This window comes from Helicoverpa armigera, chromosome 15, assembly GCF_030705265.1.
Source record: "Helicoverpa armigera isolate CAAS_96S chromosome 15, ASM3070526v1, whole genome shotgun sequence".
Lineage (NCBI taxonomy): Eukaryota > Metazoa > Arthropoda > Insecta > Lepidoptera > Noctuidae > Helicoverpa > Helicoverpa armigera.
The window spans coordinates 4,045,588-4,069,026 of NC_087134.1; the positions used below are offsets into that span (position 1 = coordinate 4,045,588).

General features: G+C 35.4%; 3 protein-coding genes across 11 annotated transcripts in view; 1 reads left to right on the plus strand and 2 right to left on the minus strand.

Moving 5' to 3' along the window:
- LOC110371297 (semaphorin-1A) overlaps positions 1 to 23,439 on the minus strand; it is a 301,020-nt gene that overhangs the window by 148,643 nt on the left and 128,938 nt on the right. The window lies entirely within an intron of this gene.
- LOC135117851 (uncharacterized) lies at positions 5,622 to 6,774 on the plus strand. The gene is made up of 7 exons (XM_064038194.1): positions 5,622 to 5,715; positions 5,806 to 5,872; positions 5,950 to 5,985; positions 6,094 to 6,186; positions 6,264 to 6,338; positions 6,431 to 6,522; positions 6,615 to 6,774. The coding sequence occupies exons 1-7, from the start codon at positions 5,701 to 5,703 to the stop codon at positions 6,765 to 6,767; spliced, it is 531 nt and encodes a 176-aa protein (XP_063894264.1). The 5' UTR covers positions 5,622 to 5,700; the 3' UTR covers positions 6,768 to 6,774.
- Positions 6,765 to 8,533, minus strand: LOC135117850 (putative nuclease HARBI1). The gene is made up of 5 exons (XM_064038193.1): positions 8,014 to 8,533; positions 7,587 to 7,917; positions 7,365 to 7,509; positions 6,955 to 7,281; positions 6,765 to 6,879 (listed from the first exon to the last, which is right to left on the minus strand). Exons 2-5 carry the CDS (start codon positions 7,758 to 7,760, stop codon positions 6,818 to 6,820), a joined length of 708 nt encoding a protein of 235 aa, XP_063894263.1. The 5' UTR covers positions 7,761 to 7,917; positions 8,014 to 8,533; the 3' UTR covers positions 6,765 to 6,817.

The window sequence follows — 23,439 nt, forward strand, 5'->3', positions numbered from 1 at the left end:
TTTTTGCATTTGGAGTATTTTTAGTCAAAAACTTGTTTTTTGGGTCAATATTGTTTTTATCGACGATTTGCGTTAAATCCCAATATTTTTCCGATAAAAATAAAAATACGGAATTTGGTATAAAAATAATACTTGGCCTAAATATATTTGAAAAAAAGCGGTACACAGTTAACGACCAAATGTAATATTTAGCAATTATTTTTCATAGCTAAACACCGGAGGGAGTTAATTAACTGAAAAAGTAACGAAGCGCAAACATTTGACCGTTAATTTTTATTTAAATCTTCTTTTAATACTTTCTAATCTGCTCCGTGATTTAAATTAAAAATGTCGGTTCTTAGTTTCAGAAAATAAGTAACTGGAGCTTCATATACTATGGTGTACTACTTATAAGTTAACAATGCAATAATAACTTCTGTATGTATCTAACACACTAGTTGCCCAAAAGTATGAAATAATATTAAACTATTGCGCCTATTGAATTTAAAATTAAACAGAGAAAATTTTACAGGACAGCAGAAAATTTACCTGGCCTCTGCTGTAAAAACGGTTATTTATAATGACTTTCACAAACCGAGCATTTTAAAGCGTATTTACAAAAAATCCCACATAACTTGTGAAGGGTTAGGCCATCATAAATAAAGAGTATCTCGCGATCTTCGCTATAATCGTGCCGTTCATCTTAAGTCGCTACATTAAGTCCGAAAGCTCTAACATCTTGAAATATATCCCTCAGATATTAAGATTCATTAAACTTGGTTTGTGATAGCCTTTGGTGACGTGTTGAATTAAATATATTGTCGGACCAGCTGGGTTTTTGTGAAATTTATTTTATTGTACGTCTATTTCTTTAGTGTGAAAAAAGTCTAGAGTTTAGATCGTATTGTTGTAGTTTATCTTTATTTACGAACGTCTGCAACGGTCAAGTAAAATAAAATATATTTTTTTTCATTGTGAATTTAGACCAGACTATAGAAGTATCACGTTTACTTATACTTTGAAAGTATACTGGCACTTTTAGATATTCTGTTGAGTAGCTATGTAAATAAAATGAAAATCCCTAACTCATTTCTAGCTCTATTGATCTAACTTAAATGCTTATTCAGGGTCTCAAAGAAACAAAAAGGTGTTCAAAAACGGCGAAAGCTGACACGTGGCCACTTCACTTCATTAAATTCAAGCTAAAAGTTCATCGTGCTGATTTCATATTCAATTTAGCGTTTTCAGGGACCGTCATAATTTTTTTATGGGCACATAAAGCGTCTGTCGATGGATCCCTTTTTTCTATCGGAAGGTACAAAATTCCCCGGGATCCCGGGATCCGGGTACTTTTGCCTGTGTTCAGGGTGATTATTTTGGTCTGGTATTATTTGCAGAGGATTTTTTCAGCAATGTGAATGCTTTACCTTTGGTATGAGCTCTTTTATGTATGTTTGAGTGGGTGAGGTTTCAACGTAATATTAGCTTTCAATGATGGATTGTAGACATAAAAAGTAATAATGTGAGGGATTTTTGGCGTTGGTAGTTCTCTTGTGTTTATGGTATAATTGATAGACCGAATTATGAAGCCAATATTGCTTCTAGAAATTGGCGACAAAAAATTCCTTATCTATACAGCCCACGCAATACCTAACAAAAAAAGGTTTCACATTTCATTATACATACAAAAATACCTGTATCGTTAATTTGCCGGCGCCCACAATCGCGGGCGGAGTGATTTTTTTTTCTATATAAGTGAGCGTACAATTCGTAATTCGACCTCATTTCAAGAGAGAGGGTAGACGGAAAAAGTGCTCGCTCATTATCGTTTTCCGCAGTCGCACCGGTATCCAGGGTGTTGGAAAACAATACAATTCCGCATGAAACGCCTGGGTATTTTTTCAAGAAATTTAAAAGTTTTTTTTTTGTTTTTTTCCCTCTCATTTTCTCCTAGTGTGGTTGGAGTGTGTAATTCGTTGGCCTGGTTGCAGCTGGGCCCCTTGTTTCGGTGTTTGTTCTAGCGCTTAAAATTTACAAAGGCAGTAGGTACCTAAATGTTCGCAAGGGAAAATGGGCTAAACATATAGGTATATAAAATACTTTACTTAATGCATTTAAGATACTATTATAGTGTTTGTACATATATTGCTTCATACTTTAATTATCAGGTAAATTATCACCGCTCTGCTAACTTGAAAGCGGCAATTTACCTTCAAAAAGCACTTTCCCGATACCTCCTAACTACTTATCTCCTTACAACTGAAAACTTGTCACTCTAATGAGTCGTCACTTCTATTTCTCAAGCGATCATTTTACAACATTTTCTTCATTAATCAATAAACTGCCCGTCATCAGAGGGGGGGGCCCGGAAGCAGAGGGACTAAACTCGGCGGTTAATTGCGCGAAAAGCGAAGCCCTTCGTTTTGAATATCGAACGATTATTTCTGCGCGAGCTTTAAGGATCAAGCGTAGGGGAATATATTTTGTACTTTTTTTTATTTATCGTTCGTTATGTTGTGACGTCTATGGGTGATGTTAGAATGTCACAGATTTTTTTAGATTAGTCCAAAAAATATAGTGAATTAAATATGTGACAGTTTTTAGCCAAGCGATGCATGTGATGTCCATTGTGTTTATCTCTTTACCACGGAGGACAGAAGACTAGCGAAGGTGCCCTAACGTAAAATCTCCTAGTCTTCTGTCCTCCGTGCTCTTTACCGATAAAAGTTTAGTTTAAAGACTTTGAATTTGTAAGCCAGATATTGATGCTGTTATACAGCAAAACAAACATTTTACAAAGTGTAAAACAGTAACAAGGAGATAATTCTATAGATTGAGAATTTTATTAAATAAAGATTACCGGATAATTTCAAGATAGATATCATAAAAATTCAGTTACATTTTAAATCTAGAAAAACCTGAAATGTCAGTCTACCTAAAACCCACTTCCAAATATCATTAGCCTACATCATCTAACTACAACTTTATCTAGAATATTCAACACAGCTACGAGTATATAATAAGGCACATGAAGACACAAATTGCCTCTGAATATAAATCACGGGTTCGATTGCCAATATTTGTAAATGTTGTCAGTATTTATGTTATTTTGTTATGTGTTTATTGCTTCGAGTTATTTATTTGTGTTATCGTTCCTTGTATTTTGGTTTGGAGTTTGGTTCTTGGTAAGAGTGGGATTATAAAATGAGATTAGAGAATTTGAAATAATTTTGTTTAACTAATAGGTATTGATTGATGACTGACTTGACTCTAGAAGATTGCGGACGTGGCGATTTTTTTAAAGGCTATTTACTTATCATGATTTAAGTTTATGTGAAGAGACATTAAAAGTAATGCTTAACATACATAAATGGTTCATCTAGCAAGTTTTCGTAAAGACAGTCAAAAGAATCCTCCTTTGTATTTTGTACTTTTTAGTTTCTTTGTTACACATGCACCTAATTGGTTGCCAAAATCAATATTTCTTTACCTCATAGTGTTAGATAATACTAAGATACTTACAAATCTAGACAAAACCACAACCTAAGACTACAGAATAAATGATTATCAATAAACGAACCTAATAGATAACAAATTGTTACAAAATAAATTAGGCTAATGGATGGACTAATTGACACTTAGATCAATGATTACTAGAATGTAATTAAGTGCGTCTCTAAGGAACACAGGCCTAATTAGTGTTAGTTGTTAGAATTTATCACGAAATGTTACAACGAAACTTGTGTAACATAGAGTAGTATTTTTCAGGAAAAATATAAGAATGTACCCTATTAGAAAAGCCTCCTTAGATTTCCCTTAGAAACTTATACCGTCTATTTCTTTGCATTATTTTTAATTACACCTTAAAGATGAGCACAACTTACTGTTGAAAGTATTAAAGTTAAATAGGTAAGGCGTCGGCCACGTTTAAAGCATTCTGGCCAACCGAAAATGTGAGCCAGCTAAAAAATATGGAGATTAGATATAGTACTCGGCACTTAGTGATAGTTTGTAAGTACATGATACTTTTGTCTTTCGTGTTTGTACCGGTTCTGAATTATATTATCTTATAAATTCATCCACCCAACAAATTGATTTAAATATCAAAACATCATAATCTCTATCAAAAATCAAAATGTACAAACAGAGCTAAAGACTCAATCAAACTCCAGCAAACAGATAAAGTACAGTCAGCGAATTATTAAAATACTTTTCGAAACCATTTTAATAGAAGCACCCGAACTAAGTTTTATCTCTGTAATCCGCACCACAAGGCAAGTTTCATGAGTAAACGAGTTAACTTAAACGATTTCCTTGCGGCTCAAAAAAAAAAGTTGAAAAAATGCGGCAGGAGTAAGATCGTCTATCTGGCTCATGGAGAACAAAATTACTAGCGGAGGTGCCATAACGGAAAATCTTCTAGGAAAGTAGCGCGCCAAAATGCTTGCGCGCAGGGAAACTTGAAACGTTACTGTTTCCGCCCTTATACGCCTTCTTTGGACCCGAACATTTATTGTAATACCAAAATTCGTTGACAGATGTCTCAAAGGACCAGGGCCTGCAGTCTCGACATAAGATAGCGATTCGATCGCAAACTGACAGTCGCTAAATATTAACGAAAATATTCGCTTGCCATAACGACAGTAACGATAAACGCAAGTCTCGACAGCCGAGATAGCGGGCAACATCGCTAATTATCATGACATATTCGTGTCGGTACGATAGCGAAAACCGTATTCATAGTGCGGTGAATTTGTATTAAAATGTTGCATGTAAAAAAAATCCTTGTATTATAGGGAGAAATGGTAGACAAGATTTGCACAACCAATTTTGTTTCCTTTGACAATTATAAAGAAAATAGATGAACCTTATCATATTAAAACTTTTTGCATCGAACCGTGTAAGTAAAACATACCGTTTTTTAAGAAAACACATATTAAAGATCTTAATAGTTTGCGTACTTGCAATACAGACATAGAACATAAACAAACTGTCAATGTCAAGTTTGTTTGTGCACTTGAACATTGGTTTGATTTATAATAATAATAAAGGAGAACGGTGTATTCATTACTATTCATGGACGGTGAAGTCATTGAAACAGGCGCAGGCCTGCCGGGTGCCAGCAGCTTGAGCGTCAGGTAAGTACATCTACAACGAGAATTTTTTATTCCTATTCTTGGTACTTACTAAATTGAATACTTTGTATACATCCGAAGTATTCTGTGTTTACATAATGACTACTTTAATGTTTCAGGCGTAAGCGTCTGCGTAGCCCTCGTGTTACACCCGCTCAAATTGATGCACTACTATCAATATTAGAAGCGCGTCCATATTTGCACACGCGGAAATTTACCGGCTTGCAGGGCCGGGAAAATTTCGAAACGGGCTGGAGGGAGGTTGCCGAGGAGCTCAATAATCTCCTAACGGGTCTAGAAAGACACCAGAGCAGTGGATGACGGTAAGTCTTTTCAAAGATTGAATTGGTTTTAATTATAAGCATGTACATGCCACGTCAGTTTTTTATTATTTACTTGAGTTAATTATTCTAATTGTAGGTTTGGAGAGACTTAAAAGCCGCGCTTGCAGTAAGGCGGCAAAATTAAAAAGAACAAAACGTACCGGCAACCGAGGCGTCAGCACTGCTCCCTGACCGAGGCCGAGAGCCGGATAATTTCAATAGTTGGGGCAGATTATTCCTTTGGGACAGACTGCCCGGACGCTATGCCAGAGGAAGATGTAAGTTGTGATTATTGTATTCAATACAATTTAATATTCTCAATCTTTGAATGTTGATAACACTAAAAATACTTTTATTGTTATTTACAGTTATTACAACATGAGATGGAGGCTGGGGTGGTAATCTCTGAGGTTCTCACCTTACCTCATTCTCAGGGTAAGTTTTAAATTAATAGGTACTCAATTCAAAATATAATTATTTTAATTTTAATGTTACTATTTATTTTATTACAGCTAGAGATTTTGTGGAATTGTTACCGACTGAAACAAGTAAGTTGGAGTTTTAGTAACTAGTTGGTTACTGCTATAATATATTTTATTATGTGTATACATCTGTACACTAATGTTACCAAAATATTAATTAACAAAATATTTTAGCAATCAATGACAGCAGAGCAACGGCTGGTTCTTCACCACCACCCATCCAAGAACAAGTGCAAGATGCCCCTCAGTCGCCAGTACTACAAATGAGTAAGTTGCAGTTATTTTGCTCACCTATGTTTATTTTCATTGATTTTTATTTAATGTGTTATAATTGATAATTCCAGCAGTACGTGGCAGAAGGACAGAAACTGTTGCATCATCAACACCACCACTGCGACAGAGACCCAGAAGAAAGAGGAGTAAGCTTAAATTTTATTTATAATAAAACATTAGTTCTGCAGGTGGGTCAGCCAATAATTCCTACAATACCAATAATTTTGGGTATTTTCAGATCTGAATCCTCGCCAAAGTGTTTCTGAGCAATATAGTGCAGCTCGACGAGAATTTCTAGCAGTTGCAGAAGCAAATGCTGCTACAATGAAGGTGTGTTATAGTGTAAATTTCCTCTTAATTATTATACACACTAGCATGCTAGAGAACATTAAGACACATTCAGTAAATCCAACGTTTTTTAGATGCTGGCAACTGCTGCTCAAGCGCAAGCAGATGCTGCCAAGATGCAGGCTGAGGCAGCCAAGGTACAAGCCGAGGCGACGCTGCAATTGGTAAAAGTCGGAAACAAAATAGCTGACGCAATAAATAATTACATAAATAAAAATAATAAATGATATAAAATGTTTTTATTTGAAACAGTACATAAATGAAAAAAGTATAATAATTATGTGAAACTAGTGTTAATTAGCCTTCTTCTTATGCGCTCTGCAACAGCTCGCCCAGAACCTGCATAACAAAAATAAAATGTATTGGTGTTAGGTATACATACATAGTAAAATAAAAAATCAGTTCATAAGTTACCTGTAACTTCTAACATATCATCATGGAATCTACTATTATCCACCAGCTGCATGGATGTGGTGGACTCTGGTTCCGGTAATTTATATGTTATCCGCATATTGTGGAGCACTGCACATGCGTTAATTATTAGGCCAGCCATATAGGGTTCGTACATTAACTGGCGTTGGTGTGATAGACATCTAAACACAGATTTTAGCACACCGAAGCATCTTTCTATGATGTTCCTAGCTGAGCAGTGTGCTTCGGTATATTTATATTCCGGTGTGCCAGGCTGTTGATGTTTTATGGGAGTCATTAACCACGGTTCCAGAGGATATCCATCATCACCTAAAAGATTAAAAATACAAAGTAATTTCAGAAGTCGAATGGGCAACCTCTTCGAGGCAGATTTATAATGTTCATTTATTTACCAAGCAGCCAAGCACGGCGGTCCCCATTTTCAAAATGTCGCTTCATTGTTGAGCGCACCGGTGAATTTGCCCATATGTGAGCATCATGTCTCGCTCCTGGCCATCGAGCATTAATATTTAAAATAATAAGATCAGGGTCACACACCTGTAATATATTAAATATGTAAGTACATATTTTTCAAACAATATTTTTAGATATTATAGAACTGAAGGTCAACTTACAGCTTGCACATTTAATGAATGGCCCTCATGGTGACCACTCACATAAGACTCCTCATTGGTCTTAGGAGCTAAAATTTTTATATGGGTGCAATCAATGGCTCCAATTACCCCTGGGAATGGCTGTGGGGCATTTCTAAATTTCTGTTTTGCCGCATGGCGTTCTCCTTGAGTCATTGGAAATTTAATATATTTTCTTAAAAGTTTTCATTTATTGCCGAAGTTACAGCCCGGATGACTCGGCTAACAGATTTTGGCTCATGCTACAACCCCACTGCAAGCCAACAGGTTGTTGGTAGCACCCACATGCGTAAAATCGGAGTGCCGTCAGTATCTAATAAGAAGAAAATTTAAAAAGTTCAACCTTAGTTATAAGAAAAATATATTATAGAAATATTATTTATGCACGGTAGGTCGCAAAGACACTTACTTGGGACTCCACAGAAAGTCCGTAAGGCCGTCGTCTTTGGAGAGATGGACGCAGTTCACTTAGTAGCCTGTGAAACATTTCCTTTGAAATTCTATACATTTGAAGAAATTGGCCATCCTCCAAATCCAAGGGATTTTCATCGTTTCGCTTGTTTCGTGCTATTTGTCGACCCATAAGCACATCGCGTCTGTGCTCGAGCACAACTAAGTCCCATGCTAAATATTCAGAAGCCATTATTTATTAAATTACTATTTATTTAATATTTTCTGACGTAAAATAAACAAATATAGGAACGATATCGATAGTAGCTATCACTTAGCGGGCTGTCAAAAACTGTCGCAAGGAAATTCTATGACATAACGATAAATCGTTATCTTACCGAAAATATTCGGTAACTTTGCGATGACACTCGATAGTTTTGGCAGTAGAGACTACCAAAAATCGTTACGATCGGATCGTTAGGACTTATCGACCGAATTTTGTCGTTAAGCGATCGCTATCTTTGTCGAGACTGCAGGCCCAGAACGCCTCGTTAGTTCACTCGTAACTGTATCGTGTTGGTCATGTCCAACGTACGTGTTTGACCTAGAAGAAGGCGCCTGACCTACCTGCATTATGGGATCTCTGCTCAATTTTCCTTATTCCATGATCTGGTTCCAAATAAAGTTGTATACTTGTGTCGGTGATATTCTTTGATGACTGTACTTTGTCTCTATTTAATATCGTTCTCGAGGTAAAGTTTTGTACCATAAGATTGTTGTTCTGAACATGTTTAAAGTATGCTTCTTCGGGGCGCGATTAAATTGTAATGGGTATAGTTATAGGGATGTTAAATGAGAATATCGTTGTAAGTAAATGTGAGTTTAAAAACTAGGATACATTGTGGATCTTGTGGTGGTTAGGGTTTTAGGTCTTTTAAGCTTTTTCATAGTTATGTACTATAACTATAACAGCCTTATTTACTTATACCTATAATAGCTTGTAACCAAACTTTTTCGCTTTTATGAATAGGTATTCTATACCTTTTTTGACGTTAGATTTTTTTAAAGGAAAATATTTTTTTACTACTTGAAATTTTTATTTATTTTAAACGCATAATTTAACAAAAAATCTTGTACAAACACTTGAATACGTTAAGAGCAACTGTTTAATAAAACTCGCAAACTACTACAATATTTGCATTACTCCGAGTTTTGCTTGCGAAGCAAACTGGAACACTGCGCCAACATTTAAATACGGACACGCATACAAAACAATATTGTTACGGTTCAAATAATATACACTAAAATGTTATGTAGTAAGTAGTATATAATGTATAAACCGTGGATTGCAATAACTTATCTATCTTTTAATATACTAGAGATAAGAATTTATGTGGGGCTCGTGCTTAGGGATTATGTCATAATTCTAACCGTAGTCAGCAAATCCAGAGAATAATAAATTATTGAAATCATCAGTATGTTGATTGAATATCTTTGATAAGTGTTCTTCTTGACCATTGATCTTGACTCTAGTTCCAAGGTATAAAATTAGTTCTCTTAAACATCATTTATGTTTAAAAAACTGCTCCTTTTTTATAAGTAAGAATTAGCTGTTAATTTAGCTTTTCGGTCTAAGAAAGTAAAGTAGGACTAAGTTTTGAAATCTGCTTCGAAATCATAATTTGTGGATTACTTAAAATTAACAGTCGAAATGTTAACTGCTTAATAAGCATTCTGCCTAACCCTTCAACAAAGACATGACATCACGACATTACATCACACATAATTAAAGAAACGTGCTCAAATCAAATTTAGGGCGAGAACAACAATATTAAATCTCATTAAACACCCTTAAAATATTAGAGCTCGAACCATTGTCGAGTGTCTACCTCTAATTGCAGACATTCGTTAATTAGTGTCGGAGAGAAAGTGTGAGTGATCACAGAGTGTCGGGACACTCGAGTGTGACACCCTCAGCGTGTTTGCTGAGAGAATTTGCCGAGGTGCCTCCATCGGGTGCTCTTTGTTGATTATTTATCTTCATTTTCAGTTGAGTATGTTTAAATTTGCGCAGCATTTTCGTACCGTCAAGGTGGTGAGTTGGTAAATAGTGTTACGCTTTTATTGGCCTTGGACATAGGTAGAAGAGTAACTTTTGACCAGCAATAACTTAGATTGTGAAGAGCGGGTGTTTTGGGGGCTGACTGGTAAATTAGACCTTCAAGAAGTGCCGATTTTTATCTTTTTCTTTTATCTGTGTGATTAAAAAAAAATGTTTTCTCTACTTCTACGCTGCTACGATTTCCCGTAGCACGAAAATTCGTAGCACTACTACGACGCGTCGCCAACCGTACAACTGATACAAATAAGGACGAACTATAAATAAAAGTAAGTACTAAGAATGAACTAAAATTTTAATATTTTTACCATCATAAAGTTCATAATCAGACTTCTGAATTAATAAATAGACAAAGAAATAAAGACTGAAATATTTATTCGTTCATTTCTTGAAACACAAACGAAATTGTTTTAAAAACTTTGGTAGTTTCTGTTGCCTCATTATGGTTCATTAAAAGTCCAACTTACAGTATTGCAGTGCTGTATTTAAAAAGTTGTATCGTACCTGGAACAAAGCAATAGACATAATTATTAGGTGAGTTATATTTCAATTATAGTTTAACCCAGATTGGATAAAAATAATTGTCGTCTGATTTTTTTATATAAACTCTACTTTTTAAGTCTTTTTGTCATTAATTTTTAAGGTTTGTTTATTTGGTTAATATTTTTACATTACATATTTAATCAGCCTATTTAGAAAAAAAAAACCTAAAAATTATAACTAAGTATCAAAAAAAATATCCACATCGCTGTCAGCGGGGATCGTGCCTTGACTGGCTACAAATTCTTTAAAATTATATAATTTATTAGTCGGATATTTCCAATGTATTTTAAATACTTTTCATTCCCAAAACGAATAAGATAACGTTACAAACTCACACACACATATGTATATACCTACACATTTACTCAGCCACGTACCGCGCTCAAGCCACATCTAGCCACCTCATTTGCCCGCAAACATGTTTGTTCCATGGTTGATATAATCTTAACGTCGGTCGCTACCTGTCCTGTCAGCGTACTAACTTAGCAGACAGTTGTGGCATTCCCACATCGGGAACTTGGTGCAAACTTTAATTTGCTGTAGGTTTATCACGCGTTAAACATTCGCCGAATTTAGCGCATGTTTGGATGTTCAGATGGCAGATCTAGTTTTGTTTGTGCAAACAAATCTTTGACGTGTTGTTGTGTGTGTGTGTGTGTGTGTGTGTGTGTGATCTGTTCTGCTGTTGCGTTAGTTAGATGTGAGTCGGATATAGTATTGTGGAAGTTTTGAAATGTCTAAGTCTGTGGAGCTTTATAGCAACATTTTTACGTGACGTACTTATGAATGTACTCATTATTTTTCTAATCTATATTACCATGATATTTAGGCTCATACATTTATACTTATTCCTGTAAACTGATTATAAAAACAATACCCTGTAAAGCTTTATAAATTCACCAAAAAAAAAACATATTAAAACTCTAATACAAGACCCTGTTCCCCTTAAAATCACCATACAAGATTTACCCTTCAACTGCCTTGGGTCAACGAACAGTATATTTCTAGTTCCTACACAATTAAGGGGCGTATAAGGAGTTCCTGACAAATGGTTTTCGTATTTTGAATTACAACTAATAAATTCTGAACCCAGTATTGGGTTTCGGCAGTTCGTTATTTTACTGGCCCCTAACTATACATCTTGAAGTACGGAACCCTCACTATTTGTTCTCACAATTTGCTACGGTAGGATAGTGTAAATTTTTGATGTTAGGGTGTATTTTATTAGTTTTTCGCGTCAATATACATGGAATAAATTAAGGTGTGTATCGGACTATAAATAGAGGTTGAATCCCCTTTATTTTTATAATAGTAGGTTTAACATGTACGGTCAGGGATTTGGGTTTATATTGTATTGTAGTATATGTATTTGGAAAAGTAAATAATTTTTTGAGCGTATACAAAATAAAAAACAACATTTCCTGACCAAATGGTGTCATTATCGATCTTTGTCTTAATCTTGAAAGGACATCTGCAGTTTTGAGGAGATTGACGTATTGAGATCAGAATCAAAGCGCAGATAATAGATAATTATAGCTTATGGCATATCACGATGTACTTTATCAAGGAAAGGTGTCATCTGACTGTAACCTGTCTAATTACAATATAATTATCTTCGATCAACATAACCGCCAGACATCTAAATTGGATATGTCATCTATTCCCGTACTAGACGTCTTCGAGATGAAGATTTGACACGAAATCTTAGTAGGGGATCTTAACATCTTGAATCAGATATTCACGTACAACACCGACCTTACCGCTAACAAATTAGAGTTCAAATTAGGATGACATATGCGCCAGAGAGATATGAAACGAGCGTGGCAAGTCAAGCGATTAAGGACCTTATGTTGGAGTGTGTACAGTTATTATTGCAATGTAATTCCTCATTATCTAGGAAGGTGGGCAGTAAACGCATATTTCACTTGGTCCCTTGTTTACTGTTACTACCGAAACAATGGCCATAGTAATAATAATTACTCCATACAGATATGAAATGGGGTCTTGGTAGGAAAATGGCGAAAACGCCGAGTAACTTGCTTAGTAATTGGATTACTAGGATGGGATGTGCTTGATTTTGTGTGAGAGGACGTGATATAAACTGTATGGAGCCCATAACGCGCCGAACTTTATGGCGGGTAAAGTGATTTGATAGTTCTACTTTGCATGTGACTATAGCGGAGGGTAGCAACCTTGGATTTACAATGCCATTCTACGCAAATGTAATTCAGAATTCAGGGTCACTATATTTAGAATCTAATCTAAATACTATAACGGAAAAATCTATTTCCAGGAATTCAAAAAGGAAAGTAACAAAAATTCAATTAATTATTTCGCAAGCTGTTTTCAATTTCTAAAAGCTAAAATAATAAGAGCAACCACGCCAAACTTCCTGTTACAGAAAAGAAAAGACAAAGTCGGGCGACATTTGCCGCAAAACTTTATTAATATTACATAGAGAGACAAAGTAAACAGCGCTCACTAAATATTCAGTGACCTAAACTAAAATATGTCACTAATACTAGAGCTGGTACAACAAAACATTTATTATAATGTAACAAGATTGCATTGGAAATAACGTTGTCCGTAGCATTCAAGACGGAACAACGGTCGAGTTAGCGCCAACAAATGTTGTATTCTACGAATGTACGTATTTGTTTCCAAATCACGTCCGTTGGGGCGCCTTGGCGGGGTAAACAGGGTGCGGGGTGAAGGGAGGGGGTGGTCTAACGGGCGAAAAATTGCGTACCTATCCTTAGTGAATTAGTACAGCAGTGTAAATGAGCCCGAGACGGTACGATCTCAGCTGAGATTGCACCACTCTAGCGAATTTCTCGGGATAACAGTACATTGCGGTAACGCCTCTAATTGGATTGAGATACCGTGGAAAGAATTGTTTTGATGTAATTTAGTTATGGTTGTGCTGGACATGGAAGCTTAATGATGAAGCAGCTGTTACATGAGCTTTTCTAAGAATGAAAATATTCGTTTGAGGTTCCACTTCATACAACTTTTTTTTTCAAAACTTTATTCAGTAAACCTACTCAATTTCGTAGAAAACAATGCTGAGGCATTGTTGCACAGCAACGCAAACCATTTCTCAAAAAATATAATTAAAGTTAACACACAAGAAAATATTCTTATAGCGTAACAATTTTCCACGAACAAAAATGTACACATACTTCGTTAGGCGGTTATCCGCGGAATGCACACTTCCGCGTTAATTACTCAGTAATTTTATGCCCGCGTTGAGTACGAAAAACACAAAGAGGCATACCCGAAATGCTAAAGTTTCACTTTAAGAACCTCTAGTACTATAGGGCTGCCAAGGACCCTTCAATTGTATATTTTCTTTCTTCGTTTGAATTTAGAAAAAGGTTTTGTATGTTAGGTTTAATTGTAGAAATATCGTGAAGGCTTTATTTGTATAAAGCTCAGAACATTTCCATATTTAAAAAGAAATGTACCAACAATAAGGTCACGTGTAACTTAAAACTCAACGCTGGCCGAATTAAGGAAAAATATTTCACCAAAAATCGGGATGCCATAAAAAATAATGAAACAATAAAAAACGTTCTCTTTTCAAAAGTTTTCAACCCTAACCATGGGTACGCAACAATGGCGGCCATGTTGGTTTTTGAAGAACAAAGGTACAATGCTTGGCCACAGTCGCACACGACTTTAGAGGACCTTCATAGAAACGTTACTTTAAAGTTATATGTATGTAGATACACTTTTATCAGTTGCCATCAATGTCAAGTACACTGATATGCTTTGTTTAATTTAGAAAAGCCTTTTACGACAATAGATGTGTTAGGTGCCCACTATTATATCAAGGCCCAAGTTCACTGACAACATATATTTTTATAATATGTTTACTTTGAAAATTGAACGAATAAATAAATAACAAATAAACATGAACATTGATATTAAGCAGTAGTTTTTGAGAAACTGACGTTTATATTGTCGTTGATCTTGGGCCATATAGTTCAAACAAAATTGCAGTTTTCCCTAAAGGTGGAATCTCTATGACCTATAATCAAGTTTATGTAAAATATTGTCAAAATAAGACAGTTTTCTTATCAAACTAAAAATAAAAATTAAAGAAATCAAAAAGTACATTTGTCCAGCCCTATTCTTGGATAACAAAGGCGGCCATGTTTGATTTGCGAAGAACAAAGGCACAATAGAAGCTAGCCAGGCACACGCGACTTAGCTGTGCAAGGAAATGATTGCTGAGACCGTTCCACCATCATTGTACCTTTATTTTAGATCAAACATATATTTTAATTAATTATTGTATAAGTATTAGAGATTTGTAGTTAGAAAGTGAGTGAAAAATGATGTTTATTGAACATTGGTTAAAAAGTATGTTTTACTCCTCGAATTAGGTGGTCATTAAAAATGGGTATAAGCTGGGTTTTCGATGCCACATAGGGCATCACATATTATAAAGTATTAGACTTGAAGCGGTCTCCAAGACAGTCGAAAGATACAAACTAATGCACGGATTATGAAATCGGGTACACTGACTTTTCTTACTCAAAAGAACTTTCATAAAATCCTTTGAATATTAAAAAACTTCTAGCTTATTATAACCAATAACTGCCAAGCTGACAATTATTCAAGCCGCGGTGAACTCTTGGCAGTGAATGTTGCCATTAATAAATATAACTTGGCTAATGTGACCGTACCGTTAGCAAAGTACTGCCATTTGGAACCGATTGCCATCGTTAAAAACGTTTTAAAGTCATTTACTTTTTTCTGATTTGTGATTCAAGTGTAGAAGCGGTTGTCATATTTATTGCGCGTTATTTTTTTGAAGATATCTTTGGTCTTATCGATAAAATATTCTGAAAGGCAAAAAAATTATACTCAACGTTAGGGGACCCAGTTCAAAGATTGTCTCATCACAATGATCTAAGTGTAATAGATTCTGCATAAACGATTCAATACTCAAATATTTTAATGACGTCATAGCTAATAAAATAATAAAAAGAAGGTGCCATTTTTGTCACCCATCCGAGTATTGAAAAACACGCCTAATACGCTAGTCTTATATTTATTTCTAGAACATTCAAGTTGGTTATTAACTGAACAAAACAAACAATCAAACCGATGAATCAGTTTATTATCATTAAATTGGAGTACACACGGTCGAAGGTTGAGAATTTGAGATTCATCGGTCGAGAGAATTTAATCCGGAGTCGAACGGCCGGCCCGTGTAATTGTATTCATGATTCGGCATCATGTGCACCGACCCTTACATGCATACCCAACCGTTTTAATGACCGAAGACCCTTACAATACGTAAATGATGCGGATAAAACGATTTTCGGATTAATTTAGGATTTTTATTTTGACTGTGTGTTGGGATAGAGCCTGACAAGATAAAGAGATTAAAAAAGAATAGGGTAAGGCTTTTATTCGGTTCATAAAACGCACCGATTTAAAAATAAAACCTACTTAATTTTTTTCAGGACAAATTATGTTCATACTTGTACTTACTACAAAGACATCGGTTAGAAGAACAAATCATTCACATGTGTCACGGGATGTAAAGAGTTCTACATTATCAATTTTATCCTTACTATCTATCAAAGTAATAAGCCCTTTCAATGGCTCACAAACTAAGGCGCATTGCGTGATTTTCTGTTTCATTTTTTGCTATTGTAGCACTAAATAACCCAAAGTAACTACCTCATTAAATTATAGCGTTGCTTTTCGTAACATGTCATTCTGTGAAGGATGTCAGTTTCCTCTACCCATAAACAAGTGCCGGTGATTTTCACCTTAATTAACATAATTATCAGTTTATGAACTTCCACTAGCATACGCAATATAATGATAGGGTTGCAAGGAAGATTTCTCCGCCTGTTCTCACTTGTGTAAGGCGCTGTCGCTTTATGTAAGGTATACGGGTAGGAACTTTCTCTATCTACATAAACTAATAGAAATCTATGGCTTTTATGCTTTTGTAAACTATACATACATAGTCTAACCAATCTCTGACAGTATCACACTAATGTTCGCATGCATAATTCAGACAAAACCACTCCTCTTCATATTTACTTTTTCTATCTATATATCACATCTTAAGGAAAAAAACATAACGAGACGTCGCCAGATTTTTTCGCTAACCCCATTCCGCTAACATAATAAACTCTGCGAATATGTGACATACGAGATTAACCCTAGCATGTCTGCTACCAATCTCCGAGTCCAACATGTAGATTTATTACATGGGGCAACTTCGCCGTGGCCGTCCCAGCATGGTACCAACGACATGGTTACACCGAAATTATTCAAAGTCGGCCTTGCTCCACTGAATTGGTGCACGGCCAGTGCCGAGCACTGCTAGATACGGCTGAATACCGCCACTTTTGAAGTGATATGTGGCCGAAGTGTTTTCTGCAGACATTTGCAGGGTTAGATTGTGCATGTTCCCGTAATTTGTGGGTCTAAGTCGAGTGGGTGGTAGCTTCGGACGGGTTATATGGAGTCGACAGCGAAAATGTAAGATTTATTACATTGGAAATGTTAACTTCTATTTGTGTGATGTGAGAATAGACTTGCTTTAGGACCAAACACAAATGCCAGCCATTAATAACTTCCCGTCTTCTCTTCGGACTTTTTTATTAAAATCACTAAAGCCTTCGAAATATTTAACGAACTTAGTAAGATACTTAGTTTCTCTTATATTTCCATTTAACGTCTTAATTATGTAATTCCCCTCATTTTGTGAGAGGACGACGAGTGAAAAATATATAATTCGGACAGAAGTGATACTTAATACCCCACTTAGGTCTGAAGGGCGGCCGATGTGGCCTTCTAGACTTTTATTTATGTCTAGACTTGTTATACTCTGACTTCTTAGTGTTTTTAGAGGGAAAGGGCAATTCGGAGACAAAATTGAGTTATTCTTTAAGTTTCAAATTTTAATGGCTCAGATTGAATTTTGGGATTGACAGTAAATAAGCTGTCGAGTTACTAATTCATATTTTAATAGAAAAAGTATTTTAATCAAACATTTTTTCAATACTTCGAAAGTTTCATCTACATATTTAAATAAAACTAATCATCAAGTTTTTAACAAGCAGAAAGGTGACTAACTACGCAGAGTTTTCATTTGATATAAACTCTTGTTGGCGTTGAGAAGAAAATAAATCATGATTTTTTCGAATGTTAAGAAAATAAATCTTTTGTGAATGGACTCCCGGGGGATTCCAGTAATTCATCAAGTTACCCAGCGTTACAAGTGAATTGATTGAAGTGATCAATTCATTTGACGTTGAAAACATTTCATTTCTTCAAATTTTTTCTTTGGCCTTGGAATATCAAAGTATGTTTCTTATAACTTTGATAATTTAACACAGTAAAAAGTTACATCAATAGTTACTACCCCCACACACCACAGTAAAAATTAAGCAAAAGTACCTGTACCCTTCTTGATATATACCCCGTTCTAACTTACCCAGTATTAAAACCTTTTCATTCTAAACATGGATACCTATAACATTCATATCCGTATTTGTATTGACCAAACATTATAACCGAAACTAAGTTATAAATGTGACAATAACTTCTGGGTAACCGCATTGAAATTTCAACCTTGTGTTTTAGCAACAAGATTTATTTTGCAATGCAATTTTCACATAGCCTTTGGGCTCGACCCTCGTAAATCGGTACCAAGGACAAAACAACACATTTTGTACTAAAACAAGTTAACTGTAAATGTATAAAATTATGTTCTAAGTAATTTGTTTTCCGGAACTACAGTTTACATTATTTCTGATACTGAAATGTAGATATTAATTTCTGTTGCTAATAGAGATGGTAAACTAAGTAATGAAATTCAATTTAGTTGATTAGTTCCTTGAATATTTATGACACGTGTTAGGTTAATGATATGGTATTATGAACTACTTTAATCAGCTATGACAAAAGAAGGATGTTTGTTTATATGTTTTCTTTTCGTATTTCAAAGTCGTGGTGGCCTAGTGGGCAAAGAACCAACCTCTCGAGTATGGGGGCGTGGGTTCGATTACAGGTCAGTCAAGTACCAATGCAAACCTTTATATAATAAGTACCTCTATATCTTAGACACCAATGACTGTGTTTCGGATGGCACGTTAAACTGTAGGTCCCGGCTGTCATTGAGCATCCTTGGCAGTCGTTACGGATAGTCTATATAGAAGGCTCGGAGGATGGATGGTTTTCTTTTCGTATTTGATATTTGGTCAATTCAGTACATTGCATTTGCAAAAAGTCTATATTACGTCCCACGCAAGACATTGACACCTCCCAAATCAGATTTTCATCACCAAACAACTACCAACACCAATTAGACACATTCAATCCACAGTAAATTTACTCAGTTAATTAGTCAATATCAGGCACACGAGCACTAATTAATCCGAAGATATTTGTCTGTGTCAATCAATGAGCAACAGTAATTCAGTGTTATCAGGGCACACACGCACGTTCGTCGCCGTAAATTACAAGTGTGATATGCATGTGTGTGTGAATGCATAGTAATGAAGAGCCAATCATGTGTGCATAAATATGAATATACTGTTAAGTCAATACGCGTTTGACGTTAAGCAATTATGGTGGAATCTTCATTAGGGTGCTGGAATATTAAGGAAATCATGCATGGATAGTGAGGTTAAGAATATCTTGTCAACTTTTGCAGCATCGAGTTATGTCTTTGCCAATTATTATGCACTACGTATCCTAATTCACATCTTTCCCTCCAGTCTTTTAACTGCCAAACAGTTTAAGAACTATGCACCTTTACAGAATTAAAACTGTGGGCACGTTTACTGTAACTACCTCAGTTTAAATGACTTGAAAATATTCCGCAAAATTCAAAAGACTTGCCAAAGCAACCCCGTTGACACGATCACAAGATTTAGTTTCTATTATATTCAAGGTCGAATCGATCCCACTTTCCATTTTCCTGTGGAAACAAAACGCAATGTACACACACACGTGTACATATGTGTACCTATATGTATGTATGTATGTGTGCGTGACACAATACAGAATAACGTCTATCAAAATGATTATGCTTATAACAGAGGCGCCCCGTAGGCATAATATTGTGTTCGTATTTCTAAATCTGAACAATACAAATGTTAGTGACTTTGCGTTTGTTCGTTGAGTTTTTGGATTATCCTTTTTTTTGGCGAAACATTGTTTTATGAAGAGATCTTTTATCTGAGTGTCACGGCTAATATGTCAAAGAATACCTTTGGTATTTGTGCTTTTCTTTGCTTGAATAGGAGCCGTTGTTTTCAAGGGTAAAGTCTGTGTGACGTATTCTTTAGACCCGAGTTCAACAACTTGATTTGTTTTATGTGAGATATCCCAAGAATTAAAGCATGTAAGGGATACTTAACCAAAATTGTTTTAATCCCTTATCTGCTGAACAAGTTCTACGTCAAGTTGGTCGGTGATGTAGAACGACACATCAACTTACATACCTCAATTTGACTTTCTTCAACAGATTTTCAAGTTTATCACAATAGTGGAAGGTTAATGTTCGACTGGTACAATTTGACTGATTGACCTGCTGGCGTTTGTACAGTATATGAAATTATTTTCTCCATACCTAAATCTTAAAGAAAGCAAAGAACGCATCTATTGTAATACTTCGTCCCTAAATCTCGAAGCGTCTCCACAGCAAAATCTAGTGCCAAGACACAAATAAAATTGGGCCGGATTGGCTTAACAAATGTCTTATTGTTGTTCGGAGCGGTACAGTGGGAACATTTGTCAAGATAAGCGTAGGAGCGGTGATAACCAGTTACGCAATACCATTTGCACCTATGACTAGAGAATCATCAGTTTTCATACCTGTCTTGCTATTTGTTAGAGGATTTTTGCTTTTGTTTTTTTTTAGGGTTTGAAAGTTGTAGTGGCCATTTGTATTGTTCAAGTTAGTTGTTGAAAACTAAAATGTTATCGCTGTTCTGAAAGACACGAAGTAGTGGCAAAGGTCAGACTGATCATCGAAAAACTTTGAGCAAATTTTATTTATTTATTTTAAAAAAGATCAGATTTAGACACAAATCAAACATTTAGAAACGTAAACAAATACAACTGCGTAAGTTCATTTAAAATTGAGATAGGAACTTGTTTCCATAAATTGAAGTTAACAATTCAATTACAGTCCAACCATTAACGCACAACACCATTACGAAACAGCCACTACATTAAATAGCCGTCGAAATTTCTAATTGCGTTCCATTTCCATTCATCGTCCACAGATATGTAATTAAAGACCAACCTTAATTGGCGATACTCAATACCTCCAAGTCTACAATAATTAAAGAAAAATAACTTAAGCAATTTTTCCTTATCGTGGGTCAAGGAGCGTTTCGTGTCCTTTTTTTACCGTTTTATTCACTTTTCCGTTTCATTTAATTTGCCTCGTCAGTGGATCGCCCTTTGTCTGTGTTATCCATTTGACCGGTTTGTCACCTCTGTGTTTAATTTATTCTTTGACGTAGGATTACGAGCTTTGATGATGGAGTCGGGTCGTTTTTGTTTCTTCGGCGTCGATGGCTTTTACGTATGTGTAGATGTAGGTTTATAGTTTTAGAACGTCTTTCTTTTAGTAAGAAATGTAATGCTGGGTGCAAGAAAAATATAAGAATGTGATCGTGAATACTTAATGGGATGTTAAAGACGGGAAAAATATCCCTTTGTGAAAATTCTCCTTCCGGTCATATTTATGTGTTTTTTTCTGTTTTATCCTTCTGTAAGCTTGCAAAATACCATTAATTCATTACAGCTTCTGCTCTCACACTGTTTACTTTCTATCATTATTACTTAAATATACACTCACTTACGACACATGTGTTCCATCCGTCCCAATTATTTACTCACACACCTACAAAATAATTTAATAAACACGTTATACATACTTGTACTTATGATTTTTTCTCCTCACAATACCGAAGCTAATACACCAGCAAATGATGAGAAATATTACCTGAAAAGACGAAAACATATGTTATCATTATTTTACCAAGAACTATGGGAGCACACACCACGTGTTCGGATTTGGGTCAACAGGCTTCACAGAATTAGTGTAGGAATTGGGTTATAAAGGCTTTCACACAACGGGCTGTGCCTACGTCGTTTCAGTATAAACCTGTTTTCTGGTAAACCAATCGTTTAATTTGTACGAAAATCGAATTTGGTTTCAGATTGGGTAACATTTTCGCAGGAAACACGATCGGGTATCTGATAAGGGGATATTTTTTTATTAAATTTTGCACATTATTGGCAGTTTTTTCGTGTATCTTGAATGAGATAATATTTTGTGTTTGTTATGTATTTTTTCTGGGATATTACTCCCTTATCTGTATTTGAAAATTAGCTTATATACTCAATGCTCTAAAGTCACTTACATAAGCGAAAAATCAAGATTCCAAACTAATCCTTAAATCTTATCCGTACATTAAACAAAATAATTACCAAGCAAGTCATACATAATCTGAAGCCACAAATTGTAGGCACAAAACTCACAGATAGGTATCATCACGCACGTTCACGAAGGAGTTAACGAAATTAATTAGTAGCATTAAAATCTCTTACGCGTATCCAACACGAATTGAATAAATAATGTTAGACTCAGTAACAAACATAATTATCGCGGATTCATCTAAATAGCACGTGTTATTTGTATAAATTCGTTGGAAATTGTGACACGTGTTGTGTTTGCCTGTTTGCTGATTACTCGATCTGTGGTAATCGATTTTGTGTTGTTGTTTAGGTATTGATGGTAAAGGGTTTTGTAGAAATGTTTTAACTATAAACTGTTAATTGATGAGTACTTTAATAGGGTATGTAACTAAAACACGACAGTGTTTAAATTTTGATTGTTATAAAAAAATCGAAATCGGTGTTGGTAGTTAAATACAGACTGCTTAATACGAGTACAGATGCCACGTTTTCAATAACTATATACTTTCATGTAACGTTGCTCTTATCAATACATACAAAACAAAAAAACAGAACATCCAATACCAACAAAGTATTGTAAACACAATAACCTGGCAGCATTCTAAAGATAATATGATTACAGAACGTAAACACAGGTGGAATAAATAAGGAAAAACCAACACAATTAACGTGGAAATCACTAGATCAAGACATATGTGTGCGTTACCGTGAGAATACCCACACACTGAAAACTTTTAGTTGTCCGATAGTTCGCAAAATTGTTAAAGAAAATCTTGACTCCAATTAAAGTTTTAAGTCAGTCTCATCATCATCTCCCGAGGCTTTTCCCAACTATGTTGGGGTTGGCATCAGTCTAACCGGATACAGCTGAGTACCAGTTTATTATAAGGAGCGACTGCCTGTCTGACCGCCTCAACTCAGTCACCCGGGAAACCCTACCACAGTTTTCATTTTTTTTTAAGAAAATCTTGATTCCAATCAATGTTTTCAGTCGTTGTTATATCGGCTTTATACCTGATCTTTTTAATTTGTGTACTACTACCATTCCTCTTTATAATGATTTATGAGCCCCAAACAAACTATCGGCCCACCAAAAGTTTTCAGTGTGCACCAGCTAACATAGACAGATATGTGGCTTCTATTTAGATTTCTCAGAAATCGTTGTAGGCTGCGGAGATATGAGAATAACATTTGTTTTGATATCGGAATTCTAGAATGTTCGATATCGAGATTTATTGGTGACAGTCGGATATCGATATATAATGGTTTATTGGGACAACAAAGGTAGAATCCGTAGATAGTCAT